At 45.2% G+C, this 11,449-nt stretch overlaps 1 protein-coding gene across 2 annotated transcripts; it reads left to right on the top strand.

Moving 5' to 3' along the window:
* The first annotated feature begins 1,498 nt into the window (after positions 1 to 1,498).
* Positions 1,499 to 11,440, top strand: shkbp1 (SH3KBP1 binding protein 1). 2 transcript variants are annotated; one of them, XM_023966676.2, is made up of 17 exons: positions 1,499 to 1,693; positions 2,041 to 2,094; positions 2,272 to 2,317; positions 2,447 to 2,520; positions 2,607 to 2,665; positions 2,772 to 2,852; positions 2,939 to 3,109; positions 4,801 to 4,891; positions 4,996 to 5,186; positions 5,385 to 5,500; positions 5,727 to 5,814; positions 5,969 to 6,085; positions 6,544 to 6,714; positions 6,983 to 7,138; positions 7,267 to 7,548; positions 7,642 to 7,774; positions 8,687 to 11,440. In XM_023966676.2, the coding sequence occupies exons 1-17, from the start codon at positions 1,614 to 1,616 to the stop codon at positions 9,351 to 9,353; spliced, it is 2,577 nt and encodes an 858-aa protein (XP_023822444.1). In that variant the 5' UTR covers positions 1,499 to 1,613; the 3' UTR covers positions 9,354 to 11,440. The 2 variants fall into 2 exon arrangements, with proteins under 2 accessions (XP_023822444.1, XP_023822443.1); XM_023966675.2 differs by having other exon boundaries at positions 6,526 to 6,714.
* The last annotated feature ends 9 nt before the right edge of the window (positions 11,441 to 11,449 follow it).

Here is an 11,449-nt window from a genome sequence, read left to right as displayed (position 1 = left end):
GATAATGGTTCACAGGCATGCTGAACAATGTGCCTAGCAGCTCGGAGCCCAGTTGTGAGGGGAACTTTCTCTTTCTACTTTCTGTCTGTTATGTCACTGTCACCTCCACCCTGAGTAGATACACTATATATACAAACATATGTGGACACCCCTTCAAATTTGGGGATTTTGCTATTTCAGCCCCACCCGTTCCTGACAGGTGTATAAAATTGAGCACACAGAGCATACAATCTCCATAGACAAACATTGGCAGTCGAAGGGCCTTACTGAAGAGCTCATTGACTTTCAACCTGGCACCGTCATAGGATGCCACCTTTCCAACAAGTCAGTTCGTCAAATTTCTGCCCTGCTAGAGATGCCCCTGTCAACTGTAAGTGCTATTATTGTGAATTGTAAATATTTAGGAGCAACACTGGAGCCACGAAGTGGTAGACCACACATGCTCCCAGAATGGGAATGCCGAGTGCTGAACCATGTAAAAATCGTCTGTCCTCGGTTGCAACACGTCAGCACAAGAACTGTTCGTCAGGAGCTTCATGAAATGGGTTTCCATGGCTGAGTAGCCGCACACAAGCCTAAGATCACCATTCGCAAGTGCCAACTGTAAAGTTTGGTGGAGGAGGAATAATGGTCTGGGACTCTTTTTCATGGTTCGGGCTAGGCACCTTAATTCCAGTGAAGGGAAATCTTAACGCTACAGCATACAATGACATTCTAGACGATTCTGTGCTTCCAGCTTTGTGGCAACAGTTTGGGGAAGGCCCTTTGCTGTTTCAGCATAAGAATGCCCCCATGCACAAAGCGAGATGCATACAGAAATGGTTTGTCGAGATCGGTGTGGAAGAAATTGACTGGCCTGCACAGAGCCCTGACCTCAACCCCATCGAACACCTTTGGGATCAATTGGAACGCAGACTGCGAGCCAGGCCTAATTGCCCAGATCAGTGCCCTACCTCCACTAGGGCTTTTGTGGCTGAGTGGAAGCAAGTCCCCACAGAAATGTTCCGACATTTAGTGGAAAGCCTTACCAGAAGAGTGGAGGCTGTTATAGCAGTAAAGGGGGGACCAACTCCATATTATTGCCCATGATTTTGGAATGAGATGTTCGATGAGCAGGTGTCCACATACTTTTGGTCATGTAGTGTATATACTGACCAGATCATATGCATTGTGCCAAACGTTGATTGTAGCCTACGGCAGGTAGCCTAGTGGTTTGAGCATTGGGCTTGCTGCTATTTATTTAACATGCTAGATCAAATCCCTGAGCTGACAAGGTAAACATCTGTTGTTCTGCCCCTGAACAAGGCAGTTAACCCACTGTTCCTAGGCCATCATTGTAAATAAGAATTTGTTCTTAACTGACTTGCGTAGTTAAATAAAAAATAAATATACTGTAAAAACAGTGATTGGGTAAACTGCGCCTGTACTTTGCACTCCAGAACACCTGGTGGCGCCGTGGCGATGACAATTTGGTTGTTGTCTACTGTCAGACACCACAGAAAGAGGTTCTGCTCTCAGGAAGTTGCAGCAGAAACAATTATGTGGCTAACGTTGTCGTTGTCTAAATACTTATTGTGATGGATTAACTCAATTATTTACTTTGTGGGCAATGCATGAACATTCCCACATTTAAACATATGGCTAATATGGCAAGGACCGGAGACATTATCCATTTAAACGTTGGAGGAAAAAGGTGAGGACTGGGATTACTTTGAATAGCTAGCTAAGTTACCGCCAGCAAGCTATTGTTGGTGGGTGGATGGTAACTAACGTTAGCTATCTAAAAGTTGCTGGCTGGCTAGCTAGCTAACTAGATAGGACAATGTTACCTGCTGGCTAAGTTAGCAAACTAACGACTCATAGTTAAATATTTTTCCAGCTTAACGATCTCTCTGACAGTAACGTTAGCTACTGATTTCACAGTGCAGCTGGAACGTGCAAAGTTAGCTAACGTTAGCTAAGGTAATGTTCGCTTGCTAACTTCTTAATGGTTTTGAACATGATCAAACTATGCTCATTTGCCTGATCATGTTGTTTCAGGTTCAGCACCTCCAAACAGACATTGACATGGGTCCCAGACTCATTTTTCTCAAGGTAGGTAGCTATCTATTTATTTTGAGACATAGGCCAATGCCTTTTTTTAAAGTCACAAGTGTCTTCATAATGACTCACTCCAGCTCATTCATTACCCGGACATAGTGATGGCATATGGTCATTTGCTGTAGACCTTACTTAGTGATGCTAACTAGTGAGTTGTGTTGTCTCTGCCAGTCTTCTAAGTGGGAGGATCTCAACCTTGAAGGATGAAACTGGAGCGGTAAGTTGTCTAAAATAGATGGGAAAAACCTAGGCTGTGTGTGTATATATAAACCTATTTGATATTGGCAACCACTTAGGCCTACATATAACACATTTGTAATGTCCTGCTGACCTTTATCTCCCACAGATCTTCATAGATCGGGACCCATCTCTCTTTACTCCCATACTGAACTTCCTGCGCACTAAAGAGTTGTTTCCCAGGTAACCAGCTGATTCCTTTGGTTACGTTCGTTTACATTTAATAAGTAAAATATATATTCAGCCTTGATGGTAACTTTCTTTTCTAGGTCCATAAATGTGCACCTGCTAATGCATGAAGCTGAGTTCTATGGAATCACTCCGTTGGGTAAGAAAGTGGCCAGTAGCTAGTCAAATACAGCTGTGAATGAGAGGCTGTCTTTCATTGTGTGTGTTAGTGTCTCCACCTTGGTTACTTTTTGTCTCTTCCTCAGTGCGTAAGCTGCAGCTTTGTGACGAGCTGGACCGATCCTCCTGTGGAAACGTGCTCTTCAATGGCTATCTGCCACCTCCAGGTAGGCAGATCTACTCTAGATTTGACTTCACTTCAAGGGCAGGCGTTTAAAGTTTGATTTCCTGACCATCTCCTCCTCTGGACCAGTGTACCCAGCGAAGCGGCGGAACCGTCATAGTGTGGCGGGGCCTCAGTATATGGGTGGGCGTGCCCTGCCCATGGAGAGAGCTCCAGTGAGACGCAGCAACACTATGCCACCCAACCTAGGCAACGCGGGCATACTGGGTAAAGCAACGATGGAGGAGAGGATAAGTGGTGGTAAGGCCTCGGAATCACATGCACATTTAACATGCCCATTTAACATACTCATTTAACATACACATTTAACATATACATTCAACAAGCATTTCGCTACACGCCGCAATACCATCTGTTAAATATGTGTGTGACTCGTAAAATTTGATGTTGAAAATGTGCAGCAAAACGCTTATGTGGTAGTTCCCTCAACAGTGCCGTACAACCAATATCAATAATAACAATGAAAGAGTCAAGTTAAAAAAATAACAAGTAATAGACGAGGTAGAATGCATGTGACATATGGAATCTATCGCTTAACGTTTAAACTGCCTTAAAAAAAAAAAAAAAAAGTATTTTCCGTTAAAACGATAAGAAAAAATCATAAAATTCCACGTCAATTCACAATGCAGAATAATGGTCCTATTACGTATTTATCACCGCTAGAGCTGGGCAATGTAGTTTTATCTACCGCAGTCATATACCCTTGAAAGCGCCTCGGCTACGGCATGTTTGTCTGGGTACACTACGACTTTTTAAATGCCGACACAGAAACGTTCTCTGGAGATAGTTTTCGAAGCACCGCTGAACGGGTATTTTACTTGTCTGTAAAGGAATGCCGCTTCTGAAGCGGGACTAACGTCCATCACTCGACAGCTGTCAATCAAATAATCTCGAGCTGCCTGCGCGCACACCACTCTTTAAAAAAAAAAACTTTAAAGTTGGTTAAATACCGTGACTTACCAAGCCATTTAGTAAAAAGAAACCCCATCTTCCTGTAGGAATCTACTCCTAAGATTCAGTATTTTTGGAACAGAGGAGTTAATTATTAGGCTACATTAATTCAGGCTATCGTTCATTTAGACCGTATGCTGGCCATATAAAGTTTAAATCTGTGCAGCTGGTAAACGTATGAGTAGCCAATAGCCTATAAATGAATACAAGCAATTTTTGTAGCCTATAGCCTATTCAATTTTGGGAAATGTTTATTTAAGTTTCAATTAAACTAGTTGGTTATCTAACCCATATTGAATGTCAGGGTATTTTGTTATGTTGGCTATAGGCTTTCATTTGGGAATTAGACGGCTCTTTTTCAAAGTAATTTGAGTTGTCAGTGTTGCTTTGAAAATAAGAAGATAGGACTGTCGTTCTTAATTCATGGCATGGTTTCCTTTTATCCAAATGTTGAATAGAGATGCAGACAAACTCATTCATGCAGGGAAGGGGAATGGCCTAATTGTCGATTACTCTGGAGTTATAAAAACAATCAAATAAATTGATGTCAATTGTCGGGTCAAGGATCAGCTCTCTTAATAATTCTATGTGGGTGGGTCGGGTTGCAGAGAAAAATCTGTCCTGATGTCGGATATTGGGTGGGGCTGGCGCGGAGCGAGTGTGGCTCCAAAAAACTGCAGGACTGTGTTTGTAAGTTTATGTGTAAGGGGTTGGATGTGTGGGGAGTCGGTGCAAACAGTCTCTAAGGTGCAGATAGTCTCACGGTACAGGTCTGTGTGGTTTAGAGTGAACCATCGGTGGTCCTTGGTGATCTTTCAAGCCAGTGTTTTTACGTTGTATTTAGCGTCAGTATTGTCTATTCTGGTTGCGCTGTATTGAAAGTAAAAGCTCTAACCTGGAGCCATTCTTTGTTAAGGGAATATTATCAAAAGGAGGGTTCACATTCCCCCACACCTGTTCCTCTTTCCCTTCCGATACAGCTCAGCTTGCAGACCCAGGCATGGTCCGCATCATCTGTGGCCACCACAACTGGATCGCTGTGGCTTATGCCCAGTTTGTTGTTTGCTACCGGTAAGAACACAAGACTTCCATGTACGATATCACAGCGTCATATGAAGCGGTCTTTTTGGTAAGGACCGTGGAGGGTGTTAAACTGTGCTGTCCTCGTCCATCAGAGTGAAGGAGTCTACAGGCTGGCAGCAGGTGTTCACCAGTCCCCGCCTGGACTGGGTGATTGACAGGGTGGCGCTCAATGCCAAGGTGATGGGCGGCTCCCTGGGAGACAACGACAAGATGGTGGCCGTGGCCTCGGGCACAGAGATCATCCTCTGGACTATCTGTCCCGACGGCAACGGCAACGAGATAGGTCAGTCTGCAAACGAATGTACTCGCAACTCTAAAAGTAAAGCGCAGGTGTTAAAACAAATATTATAGCTATGATATAGTTTTTAATCACTCAAGATGTTTGTTGACTTGTATTTTAAGAGACCACTTTTCTAGGTTGTTCTGGGTGCTTATGTAAGGGCCGTGCTAATAGGTCACCATTGTACCTGCTTCCCTCCAGGTGTGTTCAGTCTGAATGTCCCCGTGGAGGCTCTCTTCTTCGTGGCGAACCAGCTGATTGCCACCAGCCACACAGGGAAAGTGGGAGTATGGAATGCGGTGACCAAACATTGGCAGGTAAAGTTGTGTCCAAACATTCTGTAAGAATGTCACGTCAACAGAACACATCACATGATGTGTAGTAATAGTATATGCTGTCCTGTATGGTCCTTGCAACGCCAGGATTGTGGGTTCGATTCTCGGGGTCGCCCATATGTAAAATGTTGCGTTGACTAAATGCAATATATTATATGTGTATTGTACATCAGTTGTTCACGTTTTCCTTTTGTCTTTCCGTTCTCAGAATCAAGACGTGGTTCCCATTAACAGTTATGATACTGCCGGCTCCTTCCTAATTCTAGGCTGTAACAATGGGTCCATATATTATATAGGTAAGGGAAGTCCTCTTTTCTACCTATGACGCAACAATGGAAAACTATTCAAACAGTTTGTCCGTATAGAAGAAAGGCAGTCACGAGGTGTGTTTGTAGTATATGAACACACGTGCGAAGTGTAGACCTCTCATTGACGTGATCTCGTCAACAGATGTTCAGAAGTTTCCATTGAGGATGAAGGACAATGACCTCTTAGTGACAGAGTTGTACCGCGACCCCACAGAGGACGCCATCACTGCTCTCAGCGTCTACCTCACGCCCAAAACAAGTATGTCTGCCTGTTTCGATTTTGAACTTCACTGAAATGAATAAGGATTAACAAGGATTAACAAGTATCAATTAGTCAATCGTGGTTATTGGAAATTCAATCTTAATAGATGCATGGTGCTAAACAATCATTTTCTGAAAAACTTATTTGCCATTTATGGTCAGCAATGGTTATTTTATAGGCAGTATAATTGTATAGGCAGCTGGCAGATTTTGAATGATTCCTGGTGGCATTTCGCTAACTCTTTGCCTGACCTTTAAACTAATCTTGACCTTTAACCTCACTTCCCTAACATGAACCCTAACTTAAATCAATTTAGATCCTAATACCTCAACCTTAAACTTTTTGGGTCTGCCGGCTGACTATCCACTTCCATTTCTTGACATGCGCGGTACATAACACAGCATGCGTTGAGGCTAAAATGGTGTGTGGGATAAAAGTCCCCAATGTGTCGTCAGGCGACAGCGGCAATTGGATCGAGATCGCCTACGGGACCAGCTCGGGCACGGTGCGGGTCATAGTGCAGCACCCGGAGACCGTTGGCTCTGGGCCCCAGCTCTTCCAGACCTTCTCAGTCCACCGCAGCCCCGTCACCAAGATCATGCTCTCTGAGAAACACCTCATATCAGGTGAGAATGGTTGGCCGGGAGCCTCCACCTTCTAGGGATGATCGTACATTTTTCGGTGTATTCTACCATCTCTGCTTATGATGCACATTCATTAATTTAGCTACATTTCTCATTAGGATCGATCGATTGATGTTTGGATGTCGGCTGACACAGCAATTACGTTAAACATTGACGTTGCTGACAAAGCAGCGTTGGTCATCCAAGTTTGGTGCAGAAGATGGGCCATGCAGATGTTTTTTGGGCTAACCCTGTTGTGTCGTGTTGTCAGTGTGTGCAGACAACAACCACGTGCGGACCTGGACGGTGACTCGCTTCAGGGGCATGATCTCCACCCAGCCAGGCTCCACCCCCCTCACCTCCTTCAAGGTCCTCTCCCTGGAGGACATCGACGGCCACGGGGGCTGTGCTGCCGGCACTGAGATAGGTGAGCAGACAGATGTCAAGTGTCAAAAGTGGACACTGGTTTTAAATGTTAAATAGAAGTGAACATTTTAGAGATGCAATGGGAAAGGACTGTAATGGTCCGTACTGAGCGTTGCTCCTCTCTAACAGGTCCGTATGGCGAGAGAGACGACCAGCAGGTATTTATCCAGAGGGTCGTCCCTGACACAGACAAACTCTACGTGCGCCTCTCGTCCAACGGGAAGAGGGTGTGTGAGGTGCGCTCTGTGGACGGCACCTCCATCACCTCCTTCATGGTGCACGAGTGCGAGGGGTCCAGCCGCATCGGCTCACGTCCCCGCCGCTACCTCTTCAGTGGCCACGCCAACGGGAGCATCCAGATGTGGGACCTGACCACCGCCATGGAGATCGCAGGGAAAGTGGACATCAGGGGTAAGACAACCCGCGTGGCTTTTTGTGTTGACTTTTGCTTTTTGTTAAGTGACGTGTCATAGACATTGGGTTCTCTGTCTGGTTGTCCCTCAGCGCTGGGCGGCCCTACAGAGGAGGAGCTCCTGGAGCTGTTAGACCAGTGTGACCTGGCTCTGACCCGTACGCCTGACATGAGTCCCGCCGCCTCCTTCATCCACTCCTCCAGCCCCCGAGCCTCCACCTCCAGGTACACCAGCCACCATTGGCACCTGCTACATTTCCCCATAGAGCTTCATATGTTAACCTACTGATGCTCTCCTTTTTGCAAGATTACATCATATTCAGGGCATAAAATGAACACCCGCCACCCACCAAATGCGGGTAGATTTAAGTATTGGCGGATAAGAAAGTCTACTTCACCAGCCATGTTGGGGGGTGGTCAATTGGCATGTCTCTACAATGTGAGAATTATATTTGCGTTTATGAATAAAAATAGTTAGAAGTCAAGTATGAGCATGTGTGCGAATTGCGATTTGTAGCAGAAAAAGTCGCTGTTTTCAAAGTACAGTATTTCTGCTGTTTTGTTTCATGGCTGCCAATCGCACAAAGAAATAGGAATCCTACATCCCACCTCACGCAGCAACAGCTTCACGCACTGTGAGTGAAGCGCCGATAGATTTATTTTTGGAGGCGCTGGCACAAGCATAAAAGTTGGTCTAATTTACTCAAGTTAGCAAAGTGAGACTTTGTCCTCGTGTTCACATTGTTTTCTTCACAAGCGCAGTTGTTTTTCAGTGTTAGTTAAAATCTGCTGCTTCAACTGATAGTGAAGAGACGCTGTAGACGCTCTGTCCTACTAGTCACATCCCAAAACTTAGACAAACCTGACATGACTTCAGTAGCCCCGTTACCACGGTAACCTTCCACCCTTAAAGGGGCAACTGAACATTTTGTCTCATCTGATATTTTGGTTAAAATAAAAAATTAAATTTAGCAATATACCACATTAGTTCTTACTAATACATTACAAAGCATGTTTTTTGTTGTTGTAATTATGGCCAAAAATCATTTTGGCTGGTAAAAAAAATCTGTGGCGGGTAGATTTTTTTTCATCTACATGCCACTGATCATATTCTCTCTGTTTATCTTCTCTCTGCAGTTTGCAGTCCCAGCTGAGTGAGAGCTCCAAGGAGCGCGGGGCCAGAGGAGGTGTGAGCAGCTCGGGTCCCTTCTCTGGTAGCCTGCCCCGTCAGGCCCCTCCGGTGCCCCTCACCAAACCCCGGGATATGAATCTCTCCATGGTGGGGTTGGGCCTCCAGCCCCACCACCTGGGTCTGAGCCAGGCTTCCCTCAGCAGCAGCGGCAGCCCCCGGCCCGGCCGCACCGCCCTCCAGGACAGAGACCGGGACGGAGGCATGGGGTCTCTGCGCAGGGGCAGCTTCGTGGAACGTTGTCAGGAGCTTGCCAAGGTCTCGGACTCTGCAGGAGGGGCTGAGGGGGGCACGCGGCGCAGCCTGGCCGTATGCTCAGAGTTGGAGGCTAGACTGGGCCTACGGACCCCCGCCTCTTTCTCCATCCCCCCTGCAGCCTCTCCCGCCTCATCTTTATCTTCATCACTGCGCCGACCACATCCCACCTCACCCAGCCCTGCCCCTGCTACAATCGTCAGTCCAACCCGCTCCCAGACCCCCGTGTCGCCTCGTCGAGCTGACACCTCCCCTACTACAGAAGCCCCGCCCCCTGAGGCTGCAGCAGCCACCCCAGAGAGCTCCTCCCCTGTTCCCCCCACCAGTCCTAAACCCCCTATGAATGAGACCAGCTTCTGACTGGCTCGGTGATGTATGAGTGAGTGGACTAACAAAGGACGCGTTTTGTGTTTGTGAGCGTGTGTGGTTTAGTGACGGCACATATTGTCATATTTATGGGCTTTTCCTTGTTTAGCATCAAGGATACATATCAAATGTCATTCCTCTGTTTTCAAAAGGGCCAGCTGTGATGTAGGCAAGATTCGTATACAATATATCCAAATGGTCAATGTATTGGTGATGCAAATTATAACTCCAGCCATGTATGAATGTGTTCTGTTGCATTTGGTAGAGCAGTGCATTTTATTCAATTGCGCTGAACAAAATATAAATGCAACATGTAACAATTTTACTGAGTTACAGTTCATATATGAAATCAGTAATTTTAAATAAATAAATTAGGCCCTAATCTATAGCTTTTACATGACTGGGAATACAGATATGCATCTGTTGGTTACAGATACCTTAAAAGAAAGGTAGGGTTGTGGATCAGAAACCCAGTCAGTATCTGGTGTGACCAACATTTTTCTTGTGCAGCACAACACATCTTCGCATAGTTGATTGTGGCCTGTGGAATGTTGTCCTTCTCCTCTTCAATGGCTGTACGAAGTTGCTGCATATTGGCAGGAACTGGAACACGCTGTCGTACACATCGATCCAGAGCATCCCAAACATGCTCAACGAGTGACATGTCTGGTGAGAGTGCAGGCCATGAAAGAACTGTGACATTTTCAGCTTCCAGGAATTGTGTACAGATCCTTGTGACATGAGGCCATGTATTATCATGCTGAAACATGAGATGTCAGAATAGCACGACAATGGGCCTCAGGATCTTGTCACTGTATCTTTGTGCATCAGTGTAGGCTGGTGGGAGGAGACGGACTCATTGTAATGTCTGGAATGGAATACATCGAACGGTATCAAACATCAAATATATGGAAACACATGTTTGACTCATTTCTATTCATTCCATTTGAGCCATTACAATGAGCCTGTCCTCCTATAGCTCCTCCCACTGTCCATTCAAATAGCCATCGATAAAATGCAGTTGTGTTTGTTGTCTGTAGCTTATGCCTGCCCATACCATAACCCCACCGCCACCATGGGGCACTCTGTTCACAACGTTGACATCAGCAAACTACTCGCCCACACGACACCAGATATGCTGTCTGCCATCTGCCCAGTACAGTTGAGACCGGGATTAATCTGTGAAGAGCACACTTCTCCATAGTGCCAGTGGTCATCAAAGGTGAGCATTTTCTCACTGATGTCTGTTACGATGCCAAACTGCAGTCAGGTCAAGACCCCGGTGAGGATGATGAGCACGCAGATGAGCTTCCATGAGACGGTTTCTGATCATTTATGCGGAAATGTAATTACATGTAGTAGTAAATACATGTAGTAGTCTTTACCCAACACTGGGTTCCACCATCATGGGCTTGCAGGCTGAAGTGATGTATAGGCCCACACCTCCTAAACCTTTCTGATATCCTCTACAGATTTCTTTCAGTCTTCCTGTTTTGCACTACAGTTGGCTTTCTGTAGCTTAAATGAATGAACAAGCCTACTGTACACGCAGTATCAATGTGGTGATGATTGTTGAAGAGGAAACCGATGGAGAATCTATAGAACAATGATAGACCTTTTATCATTCATGTTTAGTTACATCTGACTAACTTACTGCCATTTTGGATCATTCTTTTTCAAGTCGTCTTCCAGATCACGACCCAGTGCCTCACGTACCTGTGTTTTATATCTTCCCCAATGGGTTATGAATTGTACGAAACCAAAGGTAGTCATTTAACCCAATATCCTATGTTGTTTTTGTACATTTTATTTAGATCCTTTTGTCTGACTATATAAAAGAAAAAACATTGAATGGAAATGTTTGAATGGAAATCTGTCTGTCCATTAACTAACAATAATAATAATAATTTTGGCAACAGTGGGATTGCTTTATCAGTAGCAAAATGTTACCCGAGGATGCTGAGTGCATTTCATATACAGTACCCTCCAGTTAGTCACATTTCTAGCTTTTATGACTGTACTTTTCTAATCTAATCTGGTCTTCTTTAATCGAATAAAACTAACTAATTACAGTGAGCGTACTTTTTGGT

The sequence above is a fragment of the Salvelinus sp. IW2-2015 genome, linkage group LG22 (genome assembly GCF_002910315.2).
Source record: "Salvelinus sp. IW2-2015 linkage group LG22, ASM291031v2, whole genome shotgun sequence".
Classification (NCBI taxonomy): Eukaryota; Metazoa; Chordata; class Actinopteri; order Salmoniformes; family Salmonidae; genus Salvelinus; species Salvelinus sp. IW2-2015.
The sequence above is the reverse complement of the archived record's forward strand: the minus strand, read 5'-3'. Positions and strand labels throughout refer to the sequence as shown.

Bases quoted from the DNA above. Each gene is read 5' to 3' on its own strand.
- shkbp1 (XM_023966675.2), top strand. From the start codon at position 1,614: ATGAACATTCCCACATTTAAACATATGGCTAATATGGCAAGGACCGGA. The intron at 2,521-2,606 runs GTAACCAGCTGA...TTTCTTTTCTAG, and splicing joins ACTAAAGAGTTGTTTCCCAG to GTCCATAAATGTGCACCTGC. The intron at 5,187-5,384 runs GTCAGTCTGCAA...GCTTCCCTCCAG, and splicing joins CGGCAACGGCAACGAGATAG to GTGTGTTCAGTCTGAATGTC.